Source organism: Porites lutea, chromosome 14 (genome assembly GCF_958299795.1).
Source record: "Porites lutea chromosome 14, jaPorLute2.1, whole genome shotgun sequence".
NCBI lineage: Eukaryota > Metazoa > Cnidaria > Anthozoa > Scleractinia > Poritidae > Porites > Porites lutea.
Window position 1 is genome coordinate 8861530 of NC_133214.1, and position 22056 is coordinate 8883585.

At 38.5% G+C, this 22056-nt stretch overlaps 1 protein-coding gene and 2 long non-coding RNA genes across 3 annotated transcripts; all 3 read left to right on the forward strand.

The window, feature by feature from the left end:
* Positions 1-114: 114 nt before the first annotated feature.
* LOC140924233 (uncharacterized) lies at positions 115-474 on the forward strand. Its single transcript, XR_012164217.1, has 3 exons — positions 115-179; positions 289-345; positions 435-474. It is a non-coding gene; the product is annotated as an uncharacterized lncRNA (long non-coding RNA).
* Positions 475-709: 235 nt separating this feature from the next.
* On the forward strand, positions 710-1910 carry LOC140924232 (uncharacterized). Its single transcript, XR_012164216.1, has 3 exons — positions 710-817; positions 1278-1448; positions 1886-1910. It is a non-coding gene; the product is annotated as an uncharacterized lncRNA (long non-coding RNA).
* Positions 1911-2193: 283 nt separating this feature from the next.
* On the forward strand, positions 2194-14795 carry LOC140925086 (uncharacterized). Its single transcript, XM_073375035.1, has 13 exons — positions 2194-2247; positions 2392-2427; positions 3316-3558; positions 6414-6467; positions 6807-6842; positions 9177-9254; positions 9432-9608; positions 10282-10410; positions 10998-11063; positions 11226-11279; positions 11917-12111; positions 12625-12737; positions 13314-14795. The coding sequence occupies exons 1-13, from the start codon at positions 2194-2196 to the stop codon at positions 13549-13551; spliced, it is 1473 nt and encodes a 490-aa protein (XP_073231136.1). The 3' UTR covers positions 13552-14795.
* Positions 14796-22056: the final 7261 nt, after the last annotated feature.

Here is a 22056-nt window from a genome sequence, read left to right on the forward strand (position 1 = left end):
AACTGGCCTAACACATGCACGGCCCAAGAACTACGGACAACCGCCACAAGCTGTACATTCCTATATATTTATAATAATAATTTTGTTTTAATCTAGTGTTCAATATCTGTTGTCAGGGCGAACAAGGTGAAAGTATCCCAGGACCACCCGGGCCCCCAGGTCCGCCTGGAGGAATAACGGTTTGTAACTTTTTTTCCATGGGATATATCAAAGAATTGTTTTATAACCTAGTAAATATCCTCTTATTTGGTAGCAGGGATTCTGTACTTTGTATGTTGTTTTTTGTAGGAGGTTGGTGGTGATACAGAGTCGGCAGCACAGGTCAATACACAGAAAGGGGACAAGGTATGTCAGTTAAAGATCATCTAAGCTACTCTGTGACAAGAAGACAATCTACCTTTTGCTTAATTATTGCTTCTTATTTTTTCTTACAGGGTGATCGCGGTCCTCCAGGAAATAAAGGGGGAAACGTAAGATGTTGTTATTTCCCATCCTTGTTATAAAGCATCAATCTTCTCGTTTGTTTAAGTGCACAGTACAAGATTGCGTGATTTGAAAAAGTCATGTGACAATAAAGATTGTTCTCAAGTATCTTATCCTTGCCATTTTTACCCATTTTTTTCTTTGATCCTTTCATTAAGCATCCGCCCTTAGATGTGCAACCAATTAAATGTTACTAAAGAGAAATAAATATAAATCGTTTTTACAGGGAACTACAGGAGCGAAGGGTGTTAAAGGTGGAAAAGGCGAGGAGGGACCCACCGGACCAAGTGGAAAGCGAGGACCTCAAGGATTAAAAGGAGAGCCGGGAGCTAAGGTACTTCACGCTGTAAATTCGCTAAGACAAACCCAAAATAAAAATATTCATTATCTGGTTTATTATTTATTGGCTTTGAGATAAGTAGAAGTAGTAATAGACAGAATAACTTCAGTGGAATTCCATCGCAAAATGTACTTGTATTTCTTGTCAGTATTTCGTTTACTGCAATCAGTTAATTAGTTTTTTATCTCGCGCGTGTCGCTCAACGGACTAAGAAAAACGGAGAGACTGCTCGTAGTCTAGGAGAGGATCGGTTGAGTTTCCAGGGGCCTAACATCTGAAGTGTTTCATACACGAACATTGATCATGACTTGAAATTGGAGAAAAGGAACTATCCTCAAATCCCAGACCCTCTCAAGCTTGCCAAGCAAAATGGCTCGAAACATCTTTTCTTTAAATTTTGTTTGATTGTGCAGATGGTTAGTAAGAGCGTTTTTAAGTTACGTGCGTTTTTTAGGGAGAAGATGGAGTCGATGGAGCAACTGGACCTCAAGGACCTATAGGCCCTCCTGGCATTCCTGGAGAAATTGGCCCCGATGGACCTCCTGGTTTGCAAGGACTTAAGGGCAGTGCAGGAACTCCTGGTCAACCCGGGCCTCCTGGCTCATCCGGATTCCCAGGGAAAAAGGTGACGACCGCTTTCTATGCCATTTGTATGAACTTAAGCAATTTTATTTTTTTCTGCAGAGCACCGTTGTTTAGATCTACCTTAAAGCTGGTTTTCTCTATGCAACAGTAATATGTCAGAGTAAACAGAACTAAACTGTTTTTTTTTCAGTTATGCATCAAAAATATGCATTAAATATACGGTTTTATTTTAGGAAGACCTTGATGAAGAGATATCCTTCGCGTGAAATAAAAGAGTCAATTAAAAAAAAAAAACGATAAAGGAGAGAAAGTTCCCTTCTTGTCCTTTTGCCTTTCATGTGTAAAGAAATTTCAAAGGCGTTCTGTATGCCTCAAAATGATTATTTTACTTGCTTTTTTTGTTATTATTCAAATTCCTCGTCCCAATGTGAAAGGAAAGCTAAATCTTCTCAATCACATTTTTTTTTTTACTTTAAGGGAGAGCGAGGATTTAGCGAGAAGGTAAGGAAAACATCGTTTATTATTGGCTATGAGTTAAGAGTCTGCCAGCAATTCCTTTTTTCGCAGTGACTTTTTCACACTCAGTAATCAAGTTGCCATTCACTAACGCCCTCGAAGAAAGGTAGTTGATCTGTACAACCCTTTTAAACTCTAATTGTTTCATTTCATGGCTCATTGTAAAGCAGATAGACATCCTTAGTTTAGAGGCAGGCTAGCCTGTTTCTTAGACCACCATATCAATTTTAATCCGTAGACACGCGTTGAATTGGAAACATGGGCGAAAGATGAATGAAAAACGTCCTCGACCATTTTTATTCAGTTGGACCACAGATCAAAACGTATAACTGCGACGCGGAGAAGAAATAAGGACAAGTAATTTCGAATCTTAAACGTTCAAAATTTTACATGGATCAAAAAAGATACATGCTGCTGGCTGTAACCGATATTATATACTTTGCATTTGACTTTTTTTTCCTATGTAGGGTGAAAAAGGAGATCCCGGTTTGCAAGGTGTGAAGGTAAGAATAGCCAATTGATCTTAAAAGGTTTTGCAAAAATTTCATGGTAAAAATGGGAGTCTCGATTGTCCCCTTGCATTTTATCAGTATCATTGCCAAAGTTTCCCTTAAATATGCAAGCGCACATCACATTGTTTATGTTTTAGATAGAGATCACGCTAAAACAATTTATATATGAAATTCTTATAATTGAAATGCCAGATCTCTTATATTCAATTACTTCATCTTCATCCCGTGAGGGGTTATACATGTGGTTTGCTTATTACCTCAATTCGTAGAGCGCTGTACCCTTACAAGCCTGAAATTTTTCAGGTCTTCTTTTCGCAACTGCAAAAGTTGTCTTTAACTGCGATGATCTTCTTCATCGCATTTACTTGTTTACATTATTAAATTAGAACATCTTATCCGCGTGACCCTTATCGCAGACTTTATTCTCTAGAGATGCCTTATACCAGGATAAGGATAACAAATGTGGTATAACTCAACCACCTTTGAAAGGAATAAAATGTTTATTAGGGTAGATTTCCACTGTCGCGTTATTTTTACGTACGTACGCGCGTAAATAAAATAGAGGCAATGTAAGAAAGGCAGCGCGTAATCGTAAAAGTTGAACCTCGTTCAACTTCTACGTTTACGCGCGGTAATTCATACATTACTACTATTTTATTTACGTACGTGAAATATACATTAGTACGCACGTGAAAATTACGCGACGGTGGAACCGCTTGAGTTTCCGGTAAGATCTGACACGATAACACAAATGCTGACAGACGCTAAATTAGGCGGCGGCAGACGACTGGTGAAGTAAATGTATTAGTCACTCTTTTTTCTCCTTTCCCTGAAAAATTAAAATCCACCTTTATCTAAAAATTTTCCGGGTTCGTTTAGGGCGAGGAAGGAGAGAGTGGGAATAAAGGAGCTAAAGGAGATCCCGGCTCCCAGGGTTTACCAGGTACCCAGGGTATTGAGGGTATGCAGGGACCTGAAGGGCCAGCAGGACCACCCGGGTTCCCTGGAGAGTATGGGCCAGAAGGACAAAAGGGGGATAAAGGAGACCCAGGAGAGAAGGGGGCACAAGGACAAACTGGAGATCCTGGCAAGGATGGTGTGGATGGAGTTGATGGTAGCCAGGTTAGTGGAAAGAACTCATGATCAAATTGTTCGCATGAGTGTTTATTTTATAGTGCCGTGAATCCTCTCTCAAAGATACCAAAGTTACAATCTATACCTGTAAGATACGATAAGCGAAGGTTACACGTGAAAGTAATTAAAGTTACTGATAAACTTGTGGCCCTCTAAAAATAAAGTAAAAAACACACTGAAATGAAGTAAAAACTAGCGATAGGTTACTATTTACAATAAATAATACCAGTATTCGACTAACGAGAAAAATAGTTAAAAATTAAGGACAGTGAGGATTAATACTCATGTGAGCGAAGTGATGGCATTAATTAATTTCAAAAGATCCCTTAATCTTTTGGGAATTTAATAGTGCTTTCTATAGTTCTGACTTGGAGGATTTCAAATTCTTCTTAGTTCTTAGGGTTCGGGGTAAGTTATTCCAGTCCTTAGCAGTTTTCATTGCAAAGGTGCGTCCCGCCTGTCAAATTCAAACAGCTCTCTCGATACGGACACCTTGCTTTGTATCCATACCAATTGACCACTCCAGAAAATACCATAACATACCATAATGCTCTTTGTTGTCATCCCACAATTTTGCATAAGCATTGTTTTCAGTTTCCCTTTAGGGCATTTTAACTCCCAAGAGAAACTGAAGACAATGCTTATGCAAAATTATGGGGTGACAAACAAAGAGCATTATGGTATGTTTTGGTATTTTCTGTAGTGGTCAATTAAGGAGGTTAGACAGCCCTGTTATTGGGATGATATATTTTCTAGTACTCGATTTAGCTGTCCTACAATCCTAGCCAAAAGGTTTTGGGACACTTCCTTATTCTGTCGTGGTATTAAATGAAATTTGTAGGTAACCCGCCTGTAATTCATGCTCATAAACGCGGCCCTCCCAGGGTTTCTTTCCCACCTTCGAACAAAGTTTCATCCCATTCACGGGTTAAAGATGAACGCAACAACTTGGACTGCCCCCAATGTATGGATCTTCATGGCTCAGTTAGTAGAGTACCGCAGCGCTAACCCAGAGACTATGGGTTCGAATCCCGTTGAAGTCCCTAAATTTTTTTCGGGTTCATTTGTAATTGCTTAAAGGAACAGTATCCCGTTACTGCGCATGCACCAAACTTTGATTTTTGGACAGGATGTCCCGAAATCAAAAGATGCGAGGAGAGTAAGAGAACCTTGAAAAATCCGTTTGCATCGGGCTTGGCCGAGTTTAATACTACACTAAAACTTCTCAGGATTACTGATCAATGATATTTTGTTCCTGTTAAGTTTCGATTTGGGCCAGATCTGGATTTTTTGGCGTTACTTTTATTACCGTTGGCCGGAGGACCAAAAGATGCGAAGCGCTTTGACGCCGATTGAAGGCTTATTTCTTCTGCCAGCTTCCATACAAGCTCAAATAATTGTGAAAGGAATACGCAGAAATGAAACAGCAACAATAAAGACTGTAAGAAAAAAACCATTGAGACATTGATGTGACTGAGGAGATCTTGTGGAGGGGAGCTTCGTGAAGCAGAATGTTCTGCAACGACGCGTTAGTAAACTTTTAAATGAATCGCCCTACGACCGACAAAATCAAACAAACAGGCGTTACATGTTTAGAAAAACTAGTTCCATGAAATCATAATATACTTTTTGACTAACCTTTGCGATGATTCATAGCTTTTAGATTGCATTTTTATTTCTGTCTTTCTAAAGTTTGAGGCTAGAACGCGAGCAAATCAGGCAGATATTACTGGACTTAGAACAATTGACCTCTGACACGTTTCACATTAGAAAATCTGGTTTTTAAGCGAGCGGAAAGAGATTTTCGGGTCGCGAGGCGGCCCTGCTAGCGATAAAATCGCGATGAGTCTTCTTGCCGCGAGCCAAATTTTAAATAAGACGAAAGATTTCTTCGAAAGTCTAAAATATTGCCTGAGAATATAAACAACAAATCTCCGTCGGCGGTGCGGTCCGGAAGGAAATCTTGTCAAGTCAATATGACAGTTCTATTGTCTTTTGAAGAAAAAACAGATGACGCTCGCGCGTGCGCATTATCGGGACACTGTCCCTTTAAACTGTAATTACTACTGCGACGATCATATCCTCATTTGAAATTGAAGTCTGTTAAAGGATCACTTCAGTAGAGATAACCATGCCTTTAATTCTATTTCAAGACAGAAAACGTTTTTCAGAAACGGTTCTTAGAAGAACAGAAGAAAATTAATGTAGGTCTAATGCTTCTCTTAAACCGATCCTATTAAGCGGCGAACATTTTGTTCATTCCCTTAAAACCTCTCTCGGAAGCGGTCAATAAGTAGAACGGTGGCGAGCGAGGGTAGAGAGAGTGAGGGTTTATGCTATTTTGAGTTCTAGGTAGGGATGAATCATAATATTACAAGCCTCTTATATTAATAGTAGAACATGGTACGTTTTTTACATCAAATGGAAACTCGGAAAAACCCGAGCCCCAGATGGGATGCAAACCCACGACCCTCCGTGATCTAGTCGGATTCTTTAACTACTGAGCTACTAGAGGTTCGATGGCGAGCAAGGGTGAAATGTATCATATTCTACTTTTACAAAAGACTTACTTGGTGGTTAGATGGTTGCTTCTATTATATGCCTTAATGTGACTGCGTGATGCAGTTATGAGTCATACGTGCTTGTCCTATCTTAAAAACGTAAAAAATTCTAACGCCATTTAATACCCTTTGGACAAGTGGCGAATTGGCAGCTTAACATAGTCTTTAGAACATGGAAAACAAACATTAAAAAGTGGCTGCCCTGAGTGAAACTACTCGTTCTAAATTATCTACCAAGTTGATTGTCACGATTAATTTGTTTTTTTTTTTCCTTCTCATAAGGGTGCACAAGGTGGTATAGGTTTTCCTGGTCTGAAGGGTCAGCCTGGTGCCAAGGTAATATTTTATTATTATTATTATTATTATTATTATTATTATTATTATTATTATTTTTAACCAACCTTTAGTCCCAAACAGTGGTGACGGTAATGTAATGCAAAACCAACGTCTGTTGAACTCGACTTTTATTATTATTGTTTGATTGCAATTGATATTTAAATAAGTGTCCACACGTATCTTTTGGCTGCCATTGAGAGGAAGTCCAAGATTCAGACTAGTCAACACGGTATTATTACCCGTTCAAAAATGACAATTTGCTTAACACAAATTATTGAAAGGCTAAAACACTACATTTAAAAGTTTTTTTTTGCTCTTTTTTTTTCCTTTGGTGTTTAGGGAAATCCTGGAGAAACGGGACCTCAAGGACCCAAGGTAGAATAAAGTCCCGATGTGTCAGATTTTATTTTCACTTAAAATTTTGTAAAAATAAGTGATAACACGTAGCAATGGGTGGTTTTCGGACATGCCTTCTGTGATTTGCACTGCTTGTTAAGACACACTTGGTGGAAACTAAACGGTTTTATGATTTATGCCTCTGACTTTACCTGTGTGGTCCTTCAGCAGGAATATTATATTCCTTATTCACACCAACTAAACATGTTTATCAAAATTATATCAGGTTTTAAAAAATGAAAAACGGACACGGAAAACTAGAACACTGGTTTTCCAGAGGATTCAAATAAAATTCAACATGTTTTGTAATTTTCACGAAATGTGCTATCAATTTTATGACAGAAATAATTTTAAACCGTTTTTAACTAAACAACTTTTAAACATGTTTAAGATTTGATATGAATGGGGCTATAATTTGATCGCAAAGACAGATCAAATTACTTCTGGTGCTTCCATTTTTTATAATGTCATTAATAGCATATGGAACTCACGCTCTTATTTGTAAACTGCAAATGGAAATTAAATAAGAGATAAAATCTTACCTGTCTTGTTCTATCCTTGAATCTGCTGCGGTGCGAAGTGAAATGAAAGTTGTTTTACGATGCGAAAACGATGTTCAAGTCGACGCTTTGACAGTAGTTGATTTCACAATGCTTAATGTGGTTTGTCACGCGGTCGTTATTATCGTCTTGCGTTTCATTGTTGGTTATTAATTTATTATCAATTCAAGAGAGAGAGAGAGGGAGAAAAGTGACAAGGGATGGAATTAATTTGAGGACCGATTTATTTTTAAGCCGTACTCAAGTATTACGAGCGGTTTTTTTCAATAAATTCATTCCAACAACATTTAAAGGGATAAAATGTAGAGAGGGTCACTTTTTTCTATTGAAAATAAAACTTTTCGCATTCAAAATAACCAGAAATTGATTGCTGACTTTTCGAGCTATGAATGCCTCCACTTGGCTGGACCCGAAGTTAACTTCGCGTTTGACGTCTGAGATTTTCTTGAGCTTTTTCCTTAGTTCTGAGATTATTTCAAGTTAGATTGCATAAATATCCAGACATTGCCTTGTTGTTTTTGTTTTAAGCGGAATGGTCATCGTGGAATGTTACCTCGCGCCGCATCGCTTGGTAAACTGGTCTAGTCAACTGGCGGCATGGATCCTACGAGAGCAGCTATCGAGTTTTGACCCTTGTCACTATTCATTACCGTTAATTCGAATTGTTGTCGCCGGGCATCAGCCGGCAGCAGACCATATTCTTGATCCATTTGAGATTTTTGGTTCCATGGTTCCATGGTTCGATCGTCATCTGTGACTGCAGCGCTGTGCAGTCAGCGGTTTGTATAGCTGCCGCGCCTGTTTTTCTCTTAGGAGCAACCCGCCATTTTGTTTGGCTCTCATGTAAGATCTGTGCAGAAATCATAGTTTATCAGATGCTGGCTGTCTTTTTAAACGGCCTAAACGGTAAGAACAGTTCAAGACGTATTGTACAGAACATTTTTTCGGTTTATTTTTTTTATTCAGGTTTCAAGATGAGTTATAGCGAGTATTTTTTGTCACACAGATTGTTATCTCGGTAATCAGGATTGTAAGTTACATAAGTGAATGCCATGTGCTGTACATCTACCTGACCTGTGAATAAACAAGTTTTGGCCTTTACGTCATTTGTTCGCAACTCATCTCATCGATCCTGTGTATGATGATTGTTCGATGAAGAAACAGCCTATCAGCACTGCTGTTGTTTTAGAATTTCGTGAATTATTAAAATGAATTACAAAATGGTATTGAAACCTTAGCGAGTTATATGAATGTAAGCATATTTGTGATCGTGATCGGTTCATTTTTTTATATTACGCTCTGAGTGTTTCATAATGCGAGCAAGTCTAAGTTATTGACTTTAATAAAAAACAATTCATATGTTCAACTGTTCTACAAACTGTCTTTGTCCTATTCGCAGTTCGCAACTAACGGCAGCACTTCCCTTCTCAATGAGAACTTCTAGTTAATAAATTAATAACCAACAATGAAATGCAAGACGATAATAAAAACCGCGTGACACCAACAAAAAAATGCGAGACAAACCACATAAAGCATTGTGAAATCAACAACGGTCAAAGCGTCGACTTGAACATCGTTTTCGCATCGTAAAACAACTTTCATTTCACTTCGCACCGCAGCAGATTCAAGAATAGAACAAAACAGGTAAGATTTTATCTCTTATTTAATTTCCATTTGCAGTTTCCAAATAAGAGCGTGGGTTCCCTATGTTAATAGTAAGTATTTTAAAAGCCGTGCTCATGTCACCCTTTAGGGCGAACCCGGTTCATCAAGCAGAGGGCCTATGGGACCACAAGGGCAACCTGGTTCTCCTGGGGATCCGGGACCTCCGGTGAGTTTTTCATAAAATGAGATCATCAGTAATTTAATTTTCATGACGTACTTGCGTGACTACAAAAAGTTGAGAAATGTTGCTTTTAGCTTGCTTCGATCGCGTTGTCTATTGTCTACGATGAAAATAACAACTACGAACGAGTAAATTGATCTTAAGAATTTATTTTCGTTCTAGGGACCACCCGGGCCGCCAAGCGGACCACCTGGACCTCCTGGTCCCCCTGGCAAAGATAGCAACGTCCCTGGACCTCCAGGACCACCCGGACCACCGGGGCCCCCGTGGAAAAATGGTGACATTGGACATATATCTCCACCAAAAGATGAAGCTGAAATGAGCCCACTATCTCCCGGGGTAACTATGTGACCGCTTTCTTTTAACATTCTCCATAGAGTAAACTGAAAGTAGTAATATCTGTGGGTATGTTTGGGTATCGTTTTAAAATATTTTTAGTTAAAATCAAGTAACAACTTACATTATATGCATGGTGACACTGGGGAGTATAGTCATAGAATCGAAATCGCCACGTTAATGAAGGAACATGTATCCAAAGAGACCTTTTCAGCTTGTATGTTTTGTTTTCTCATTGCAGACCAAGTGATGGTACTCCAGAATACACTTTCTTTCATATGTCGTCCTATGCGCGTAGATGCACGTGCATATGTATGAATAATTTATGAAAAGACAAAGGGCATGTCTGAATAGGCCGTTTTACAGTTTTGGGCTTAGTATCCTAGCCTTTGAGTGAATGTGAGGCTGTGGTTGACCTTGTTTTGATACAAACCACGCTCCTATTCTCATGGAAATTATGCTTAACAAAATACTAGTTAGCATAACAACAACATATTTTACATAATAAAGCGGGAAGGGTTGTATCAAAACAAGGTCAACTCTAACCTCGTTTTCACCTGTAACTGTAAAATGGGATATTGGGAAAACAAAACATACAGGCTAAAAAAGTCTATGAAGACGTTTACACGACAGAAAATCTCTTTACAGTCTATTGAAATTTAACGTTTTATCAAAGGTTGTTGTATTTGACACACAAGAAGCATTAATCGACGCAGTTGAGGAGGTCAAAGTAGGTACTTTGGCATTTGTTGTATCGGATCAGATGCTGTACATCAGAAGCGCACCAGGCTGGAGATCTATCACGGTAAGGCATTAAAGAAAAAGCATTGAAGAAACCATACCTTTGTTGTTTTGTTTTGAACATTCTGCGTTAATAATTTCTTGTACGAATATCATGAAACCTACAAGCTTGGACGAATTATTCTTGAGATACTTTTATTGATGACTTCAACTTTGTAATCACTTCTTTTGTAGAGATTTACAGGAGGAAGCATTGTAGGAACGAATTTTTATTTCATGAACCAGGATTTGTAGTAAAGAAACTGTAGCGTACCCCGACAAATATGCAGTATGACTGCATGATGTGTGGTCATCAAGTAATGGATGGAGGTGTGAAAAAACGTTACATGTAAGCCTTAAACAAATCAGTCACCGGTATCGGCCAGAGATAACATAATACCCAATATCAAAAAGTGATTTGGCAGTCACGAGAAACATATAATGCCACGCTTATCTCCTCAAACCGGATGGACTTACGATTTAATAATTTTCCCAAAGCGCCCTCTTTTACTCTCTAACGTAAAACGTTCGCATAGCTTGGGGCTGCTTTGAAGACTGCACATTAACGAAAAGTTGCTGTTCCCAGTTAACTCAATAATGTCTTTTTTACAGCTTGGTCCAACCTTGTTTGCGGCTCCTACAGAAGCTTCCAAAACAACAAGACTTACCACTACGCAGGTAGAATTTAATTTCGTTCATGCATGTCTCAGATTATCTAAAAAAGTTGCACGAATTTGCTTTCCCAACTAAAACCTTCAACTAATAAATGATGTAATTGAACTGAAACCGATTTGAAGTTTACCAGCCCCATTAACGAGAGGCGTGTTTCATATCTTGTAGACGCCTTCGGGAATCAGTCTTCCTCCACCCAACATCAAGCTAACAGGACAATACGTAAGTAAACGGAATGGACATCAAATGTGAAAGAATTTTTTATTCGTTACTAAGAAAGACTTTTACAGTCAACTCCCGATAACTCGAACCCTCGCTAACTTGAATCTTGCGCTGACTCGAACCAAAAATCGATTTCCCGTGGATTTCTTTCTTTGTTCCGCATGCACGGAGGTGAAGCTAGAAACGATTCCTGTCAGTCTGGATTCAGGTCCGAACTGTGCCTATTCCTTAATTCATATTTATGGAAGCAACGGGAGTGTATTTTACTGAACTGCACTATACTATTTCGGATCTTTCTAAAGGCCAACATTATGTATTGGAGGGAACATAATGGAATTTATCTTGGGAAAAATAAGCTTATCAGTAGATAACAGCTAAGGAGCGGCATTGCGACAAGCAATTCTCTGGTTGGCGTCTGCGGTTTATTACACGGTCTTTTATCTGTTACGTGGAGAGTGATCAGCTATGTAAAGGCTGCGACACGTAAGTTCTTCCCCTTTTTCTGCGAACAAGCTCAGCGAGCACATCTCAGTGAAAGTAAAAGTTATCGCTTCTCATTTTGTTCCCAGTTTGCTACGACGTATAATTAACCTGTTGAAAGGGCGTCCCAATGTAAAGTGACTTTTGTGTTTAACAGCTACGTTTAGTGGCCCTCAACGAACCGATGAATGGCAGAATGCTCAGCGTCAGAGGTGCCGATGAACATTGTTGGCAGCAGTCACGTGGGCAAAACCTTACTGGGAAATATAGAGCATTCATCTCCAACAGGTTCCAACATTTATATTCTATCATCCATCGACAGGACAGAAGTCTTCCTGTTGGAAATCTTCAGGTAACAGTTGATAACAACTCTTTTGATATGGGGATAGTCTTTCTTGGAAGTCCATCACCTTTCAGCTTTTCCAGGAACAGTAGTTTCTCATTACCCGTGAGCATTCACCGCGGCGTTCTTCAAACGAGAGGAATTTGCACAACCTTAACAGAATACTTCAAAGCTAAGGTCGCTACTATTACTGTTGAAAGTTTTAGATATTATCAGTACTTTTTTTAATTTCTAAACTTTTTGAAAAGTTACTTAAGTTTGACAGTTTAAAACTGATGTTATCGTCGCACCATTTTTCAGCATCCTTTTGCGGCCTCTATGCAGAAGATCAATTGCTATTAAGCTGGCGGCCATTAATTAATTGTAGGTGTTATCACCCTAAACCTTTCCAGTCCAGGTACTGACTTCCTCAAGGGTACGACGAGCCTCTGAGAAGAAAAGATTAACTGCTCGTTTTTTATTGGAGTGTCCACCCCGAGGTATTCAAAAAGTTAAACTGGGTCCTTTTCTCTTGTCTTTCAGGGAGATCAGCTGTTTCCATCATGGGACTCGATCTTCACATCACGTTATGCGTTCAATCCTGATATACCCATCTACTCATTCAATGGAACCAACGTCCTGGAAAGTTCAATTTGGTAAGTTTCACTGTATACAATATTCGCCTCAAGCAATGCCTCTACAAAAGCTATACCCCCCCCCCCCCCAAAAAAGGTGTTTTTTAGTCAGTGACACAGGCGGCTCGGAAGAAAAAATCTGAGTTTTCCCAACAGGAGTGGAACCTGTGACCTTCTAGTTAGGCACAAACATCACCTCACTGAACGGCTCACACAATTTGTTGTGAAAACAATAGGATAACCACCCAAACAATAACTCTAACCATCAACACAAAAGGGAATATTGTTTTAGACCACCACTTAAATTAGAGGTTCTTGGGAGGTACTAGGCTACTCGCTAGTTACCAGTCCAGGTGCTCTAGTTGACTAGAAGGTTGGACTCCTGTTGGATTACTCCGTTTGTTTCTTCCGCCAGTCGCCTGTGTAACTGGCTAAAATAACAACATTTTCGGGGGCTTTTCACTTGATGAGATAAACAGTAACTGCATGATCCCGAAATTTAAGGCGGCCAATGCTGGAAGTCGTTAACCTTATCACTTCCGGAACTTTAGGTGGAACTTAACGGTTGAATGGTAAACTGTAAGTAACTTTCTATAGGCCTTTGAAGAACATTTGGCATGGATCGTATTCAGATGGTAACAAGTACCCTAAAAATTGTCGCAGCTGGATGAGCAATAGTTCCCAGGACTTAAGTTCGGCCTCGGCCTTAAACGGGCGAACTCCGGCCTTGGACGAGCAAGAATTTCCATGTAATAGTAAACTCATCGTGTTGTGTGTGCGAATCAACCCTACGCTGCGTAGAAGATTTAGAGCTGCACATAAACATATTGTATGAGCAGGACGTCCAGCTGTCATGGATAGGTTCTTTAAAAAGAAGTACGTAAATGGCTCTGCAGAAAGGAAGCTACAAAATATGCTGACAAAACACATTTTACAGGAATCCTATTACAGAATTTCAATTCCCTAAGAAGGTTTTCTGCTGCTAGAGAAGATGATAGAATGTTATTACAAGCTTTTTACTTAGGGAGTATAAATATTTATATGACCCCCCAAAATAATAATTCCATTTTGCTCTCGTTTCTAGCTTTATTGACTCAGTTATGAGATCACACAAAATAATCAGATAAGATATTTAACTGTCTTGAGGTGCTCCTGGCCATCAGGGTTCTACCTAAGTAAACTGTGTATGAATATAAAAAAGTTGGAAATTAAAACATCTGCAAAAAAAAAAAAAAGTGGGAGCAGCGTGAGGTGCTACCAGCCCAAGCTGCTAATTAAGATTGAGAGCACAAGGTGTGCTTGGCATTTTGTATGCGTCCGTCCCGTAACACCAGTATACACCGCTCAGAGCAATGAGGACTCCAAATCAGGAGGCAGATTGAGCAGACTAGTGACGAAATTAATTTGTAATCTATAGAAATATATCTGGTACAACCAGTGTATTCGGGACTAGAAGAAGCATACAAACGCGCTATATCAATAGACAGCTTTTGCTTTTACCAACTGGTCTGAGGATTTGTAAAAACGAAAAAATAGTTGTCCAGTTTGGAAGAGAACAAAAATATGCCTATTAATATGTCTGCCGACACTCAAGGGATTCTTGCTAGTGTCCAGTTATAATATGTAGACCTGACGTGACCGTTGTTCCACAGAAGAATGGAGAAGAAAACTGTGGAACTCACTGAAACTCGCGGATCGTCCCCGCTTAATGCACGGCGTTTGGGTCCGCTCAGTACAGGTTTCACTTTAACGACGAAATTGAACTCAATTAAAACAGATTGCATTGGGGTATGCTATAAAATCATAGGCAAGATTCTTTTTGAGTCTGTTTCACTTTGTATAATTTTATGATTGATGCCCAATCGTCATAAACAGAGACGCTAGTGTTATCACGCTTAAATAACAACAGAGACGTTTAGAATCTAAGGCAAGGACGACCACGAGTACGAGATTTTCTCAGTAATAAGTAATGCGCTAGTGACCAGCGTCATTTTGGCTGGAAAACGTAATAGTCGTCGTCATTTTTTTACGATTTTTAGACAGAATGTCGTAGTGGCGGAAACAAGTTATCAAAAGTTAAAATTTTGCGATCAGGAGAGGGCTTAATGTCCTTCAATGAACATAACAGTGCTAATTTCTCCAGTGAAAAATAACGACACCTCTTCCGGGGTGTCGTTATTTTAGAATACGCAAAAGAAACTTTCTCATACTGGTAGTCGTTCTCGTCTTCGAATCTATTAAGGTTTCTGTTATCTGAAGATAATATTTCTTTTTATTACAGTTTAAAAAGATAGTAACATAAATTTCGTACCTAGTTCTTGACTACGTTGTTATGGATAATTTAGATATTTGTCCTAATATAATAGCCTCAACGAAGTTCAAACTTTTTCAAACATATGCTATTCAGTAAATTGGAGATGTTGGTAGAGCTTTCGCAATTTTTCTTTTTTTTTTCTTTAAATAAGATAGGATGACGTGATGATGAAAGTTATTTTTTAAGTTTGCAACACTGTTTATATGTTTAGTTCACTACAACAACAAAAACTTGCACTTTAAACTCTCTTTTCATTTATCGTCTTTTCATTTATCGAATAAGCCGAACGATACATCTGCAACTGCAATAGCTACGCTTTGTGTTATTTGCTAAATATTAATAAAGTCGTAGAAATTTTGTGGCAGTTTGTCCTACTTTATCTCAGTGAACGAATTAACGGGCAAAACTAATCTGGCCATACACATGAGCAGTGTTGCTTCAATAGGTGATGTTTGCATAATTTTAAAAATTACTCGTTATTTCCGCTTGCTATATTTGCCCTTTTCAGATCCGAAATTAAGAAACGCTGGGGATCATGTATCCAAAGTGTCGGATCTTTGTTGGTCATTCAGGCCAATTATCCGTAATCTTATCTTGATTAAATTCTTGAATTTAAGAAAGAGACGCGCCAAAAATTTACAAGAAGAATGCCTGAACCCAAGGGCTCTTACAACTTGAACACCCTGATTCTGATTGCCCAGTTACTATAATCAAGAATAGGCCATTTCAGAGTAGCTCCAGGCCTCTGTTTCAAAGCGATGCTAAGTGCGAAACCATTGTTAAGAAAATGACTTTATATTCTCGTTCAAATAATACTCGTTTTCTCAACAAAAGTTTTGCTCTTAGTGAGAATTTTTGGAACTCGGAAATGGCCTTTTAGACTGAGTTTTTAAAAGTCTTCTTTGAGCAAATAGATCGTTTTACAAAACAATGAATCGCCGGCCATGTTTGAGCACCAACAGAATCCTGTAAGGATTGAACTCCTTTCTCAAGAAAAAAATTTCTTTCGTTCTAAGAAATTTGTATTAAAATAGCTGCTTACCACGTGAGTGAAAACGATCTATTGGAAATCGAGAAAGAGCTGTCTAATTTTTTTAGCAAAAACCAACCAGCATGCAACGTTAGATTCTGACAAAAAGTTTAGATGAGAGTATGGACAAGAAGCCTTTGTATACACAGCTTCAATTCCGCAAACATTGTTTGATTGTCACAAAGGTTTTTGCGTGCTTTAATACGTAACTCCATGTCTTTCAGTTGATTTTTGATGCCATGTTCATTCTAAAACAGATTATTTTGTGATGACTATTTAGGAATAAATCCAGAATTTCTATTTATTCCAGAATAAGGTCAACCCTATTGAATTTGAGTAACGGCTGCACACGTATTTCTGGAAGTTCAACATTTTCCTCAAGCGCTGATTGGTTACTCTTGAAGCATGACTGACACGTACCACAAACAACCCGTAGGTAATTCTTCAGCGCTTGACGGTAGTTTGTACTCAGCGAAAAGATGATGAGAGGATTCAAAAAAGTACTTAGAAATGGTAGGAAAAAGACGGCGAAGATATGGAAAATTTGTCGATGAACTTTAGACAGTTGTACATCGCTTGTAAACTCGCAAATAGGAAAAGCAGTTCTCGGTGTATAACACAAGAAGAAGACAACAATGATTAAAATTAGCATCTTCATTATTCGCTGATTTCTTTTATGTCTTATGGCGCTGCTCAGACTGTTTCCTTGAATAACAGGATTAGTTTTACGCAACGAATTGATGATACATATGTTTAAGATTGTAATGACGATAAGCAGTAGGAAATAGAAGCCCAAAAGCCCTACAAAGGTGTAAGCGGAGTACAGTGTGTTGAACTTTCTCGGAGAGCAAATGAGAGGTTTTTCAGTTTCCTTAGCCAGCCTTACTTCAAACCAAGCCGGAATTACGAAAACCAATGAGAAGACCCAGCTTAGCCAAATGAAAATTGATCTTACCGGGCGTGAAATCATCGACACTTTCATAGGAAACACGATGGCGACGAACCTGTCTACTGAAATAAGCATTAAGCTTAAAACCGACAATGATAATGAAAGATATCCAAAATATGCACCAAGTTTGCAAACGAATGGAGTCAGGACGTCTCCAAAAACTGAAAGCTTGCTCATTGAATATAAGGTCCTAAAACTGACCACACAAAGCACATCCGAGAAAGCCATACTGGTGATGTAGTAGTTAGTGCTGGTGCGCAGATTTTGTGGTCTTAAAGACAGTGTTATCTCAACTGCATTACCGATGATAGATGCGAAGGCGATTATAGACACCACTATGTAAAAAAAGAACTTTCAAAGTGAAAGGCAGTTCCATTTCTTCGTTACCTTGAGTAAGACGGTTAGTAGATTGTTCATTTCGTTTCTTTAAAATTTCTTTTTCTAGAGAAAGTTTTGTACCGGAGGTACAAATATAAAATCACTCAGCTCTTTGGTAATCGCCGTGTCTTGGACATAAAAAATACGTGTTCACTTTAAGTTCAAACCACTTTAAAAGGTTTCTTGTCATAACTAATAATAGACTGTTCACAGTCCCCTATTTTTCCGTGTGATCGTCGAGATCGAGCGCGTCTCACCATTAAGGGCGGCCATCTTGATTTTCAACGCGCTCGATCTCGACGATCACACGGAAAAATAGGGGACTGTGAACAGTCTAAACTAATAATGACGAGAGCTTGTTAAAACAGTTTTTTTGATAGGAGCCAACCCCATGCAAACTGTCAAAAATTACAAATAATTCGATGTATGAATTTTTCAGACGTTTTTGCAACATAATTCTGTACTGTTGTCAGTGTGTGTTTGTATTCGATCATGGTGGAATAAATGACCCCAACGTCTGACTAATATCTTATGCCAGACCTCGCTAGACGTATATATAAAAAAGAACCGATCGACCACAAGCGGTCTGCATATGAGATTAATTCAATACATTTGTTGTTGTTGTTGTTGTTGTTATTTTTGTCATTTCATTTTATTTCATTTCATTTCAAGGAAACCTGTAGTTCCCCAGCTGGGGTGTTTTCATATAAATTGTTTCGGTAGAAAAATAATAACAAATTAAAGCAGACACAATTCTGCAAAGCAGTTTTTTACAGGCTCATATGGCTTAAAACCACTATCGATAACGCTTCAGCAAAATATTTGTACAATTTGTTTGATGAAGACTACGTAAGACTGAAATGCGATAATTATCTCTGGGACAAAGAAAAAGCCGTGTTCACCTGTTCTCAGCATATACTAATTAGCATACATTCGAGCTCCGTAACACCGAGTAATTACCCTTAGGTTCTCTCTGATGTGAGGTCACATTCAGCCCCGGGGGCCCAGGGTATTCAGCATTTGTCACCTTGTTACCACTGGAAGTCTAAGAGCAAGACTTATCAAAAGGTTTATGTCTAAAAAAAAGCTCTGTTGAGAAACAAATTGAGTACGGTCTAGTCGCCCTTTTTTCCGTGTTTGTACCGGTCTGGGCCACAAGGTAAATTTTGTTTTCTTTTTTTAATTACAGTGGAACATCTAGATCTCCTCTAGGAGGCCTCGATTCAAGGACCCCCATTCAGGGGACGCAAAATTTGACCCCCGAGAAAGGTTCACAACATCTTTGTATTTGTTACTTCTATTGAAGGGCCACTTCTATTCAGGGGAAAGGGACAGTTTCTGGGCCCCAAAACCTGGTTTTAACCTCTTTTAGAAGGGACATCCTAGTACTCAAAACCACAATGTTTGATAAGTTTCATTGCTCACTTGTCAAAATGACTACAGCTTTTTTAAAAAATATGAACTGTCTCACTAAAATCGATGTACTAAACTTTTGGGAATTCAACACACAACATCCCAGATTATAATTAAATCATGATTTTTTTGTGCATTATCTAGCTGCTTGAAATAATGACTGCATAAGAAACACTTGTGAAGGCAAAACCGTAACGACAAACCAGTGGTGGTCAGCAGGATCCTTAGTAGTCCTGGATCAGTAAAATCTTCAATACCAAATTGAAAAATTAAAGCAGTAAACTGATCTTTACGGCTGCAGGAAGAGTCATACGAAAAAAAAGAAAGAAAACAAAAATAAAATGGTGAATTATATTTGCCCGATATTCCAGTTTGCAACACAAACCTTCAACGGGGGCTATAAAAGCAAAATGAATATAGATACAAGATGAACGTTACATTTCCAAGATAAATAGTAAAAAGATAAATGTCTTTAACTGAGTTCATCACGTCTATTTATACCACGGGGTTATAATGTCATAGCTTTGTCGATGAGGTGAGCGGCGCGTGCCTTTCTGACCTAGTCACGGTTTCTACGGATTAGGTCCAGCGGAATAGGAAGGACGTCGTTGATAGAGTGATCGGCTTGATTAAAATGTTCAGAGACGGGAGTAGAATTAGGAAAGTGGCCATAGTTGAGGATGAAGCAGAGAGCTCCCCAAAACGTTTGAGGAGATGGCGCTTGGTCTTCCCGATGCATTGTTTGCCGCATTTTTGACTGCAAAAAAAAAATCGTCGCTCGCTAACGGATGTCTTTTAATGACTGCGGCAGATTCCGAGGCAGAATTAAAGAAAAATTTTATTTGTTGGTTAATTATTTACAAACCTCAACCCAACCTCCATTCAGGGGAAACCTCTATTCAGGGGACACTTAACTTGGTCCCGAGGGTGTCCCCTGAATTGTCCCCTGAATTGAGGTTCCACTGTAAAACATTTTCTAGTGACTTTAATGACGTCATTTGATCAAGTCTGACACTGGGCTTTGAACCGTAGTTAACAACCAGGGCTGAGTTGCTCAAAGCATGGTTAGCTTTAACCATTGGTTAAGCAGTATCAAAACCAATACGTTGTCAAGGTATTAAACGCTGGTTAACGCTAACCATGCTTCGAGCAACTGGGCCCAGAGTGTTTCTTCGTGTACCTATTACGAGTAAAAAACAACGCGCTCGCTTCTTTGCAAACAGACGACAAAAAGTGGTACAGAAAGAAAATTTCGGCTCGAATCTTGAACATTACAGGAAAGGATAGGGGCAAGGTTCCAAGACAAACAATTTTTTTTTTTGGGGGGGGGGGGGGACGGGGGGGGGAGTCACCATCATTACGCTTAAAATCCTTTGGATTACAAAAGCTGCCTTTGTTACCTCTCTTCACTAGACGACTGTCAAAAATCACCACCACTTTTAATATAAGTTATATTTCGCAGTAGACGATGCGCAAAAGCAAGAAGCTCACCTCGTGCTTTCCCTTATTCATAGTCAGTTTCGTATTCCAATTCAGGCTAACCTTAGGTTTTGACCACCCGAGTCTGTAGATTGAAATAATTTAGAAGTTTATGAGTAACCGACCACCTACCCATCCCCTAAGTCACCATTAACACTTACTTGTTAGTTAGGGCAAAATTGTGACTTAGGCGAGGGGTGGGTGGTCAGTTACGCAGAAACGTCAATTGATTGCAAAATTTGTTAACGAATACATAGAGGATATTATACGGTGGCGCGAAGATATAAATTTTATTTGCGAGTGGGAAAACAATATTTTACGAACGAGCGCAGCGAGTGAGTAAAATATTGTTTTTGCCACGAGAAGATAAAATTCGTATCTTCAAGCCGCCGTGTAATGTTCTTTTTATTATATAGACAAAAAGACATCGATAAAATAATTAACAATTAATGAAAGAGGCTGAGTATCTTATGAACTCGTATTTTGGAATTATATAGATCAAAAGTTTTTTAGTTACTTGTTAAGTTTTTGTATTAGTTTAGCTTTTAAATGCATTTTAATTGCTGTATTTTAGCTTTTTTAAACAATTTTTTAATCTGTTGTATTTTTAACTTTTAGTGTATTTTTAGTTACCGTAATTTAGGCTAGGTTTATATAGATATATATGTATTTTTATTTTTTTTCCAGGGTCCTCATTGATAGCAGCATTCTATGCTGAAGTGATAACCCTGGCTAAATAACATTTATTATTATTATTATTATTAAGAATTATGGAGGTCGAGGAGGGTGTTATCGGCCGAGGCGGATAACACCCTCCGAGATCTCCCTAATTCTTCATATGATACGAAAGGCGAGTTCAATAATTGTTTTATTATTCATTCAAAATAATTCCTAGTTTAAAAACATGGCTAAAACATGCTTACCTCCATCGATCCATCCATGTTAAGTTCTTCTTCGATAGTGCATGTTTAGGTTTGTGCAGCTCCGCAAATATTCTCCAATCCTCGCCAAAATCCTTGAAACACCCATGCACGTCCCTTTCCCTCTGCAATTTTGAGATGTGATTGCGATGTTACGTGGCTACAACATCATTGGTAAAGGGAGGGGAAAACGAAAGGGAGCAAAATTTTCCAAAGTGTTCCAAGGTTTTTGTCGAAGATTGTAGTTTCGATATCCTAACGACTAACTACACACAATGTATGACTGTGTTTCAATTTTTCTCAAGCCTGAACGACTTTCACTGTTAATAGAGAGTGTGCTGAGCGCAAAAAGATGTTATGAATATCATATGTAAAGCTTTATTATTAGTTTATATAAGGGATTGCATTTGACTATCACCTATTAATTGAAATGGTATTGGATGAATATGGCATGCCGATTAGATGAAGAATTAGAATGAATATAGGGAGATGACAAAGTTTCGACTGAAATGGGAAGGGTTGTGAAGTAGATTAATTTGAGAATGGCTATAAATTAAAATTCCTTTGAAAAATATAAATTAACTTCGTGTAATTATAAGCGACAGGTGCAGGATTGGAATGACTCAGCACGCGCGGTGATAGACTGTAGCTTTAAATCAGACAGATTAGTTATCTACTGGAAAACTTAATTAAATCTACCTCTTTGTATACTTTAAGAAGAAATTAATCAATTTACTTGGGCTTTGTGGTGTTCATCTCATTAAGGTTAGCTCTATTTATGTCGTTTCGTTTGTTCTAGAATACGTGGGTGTCATTATATTTTAAAGGCAAAACTGTGCAATAAAACAAAGGCTAGA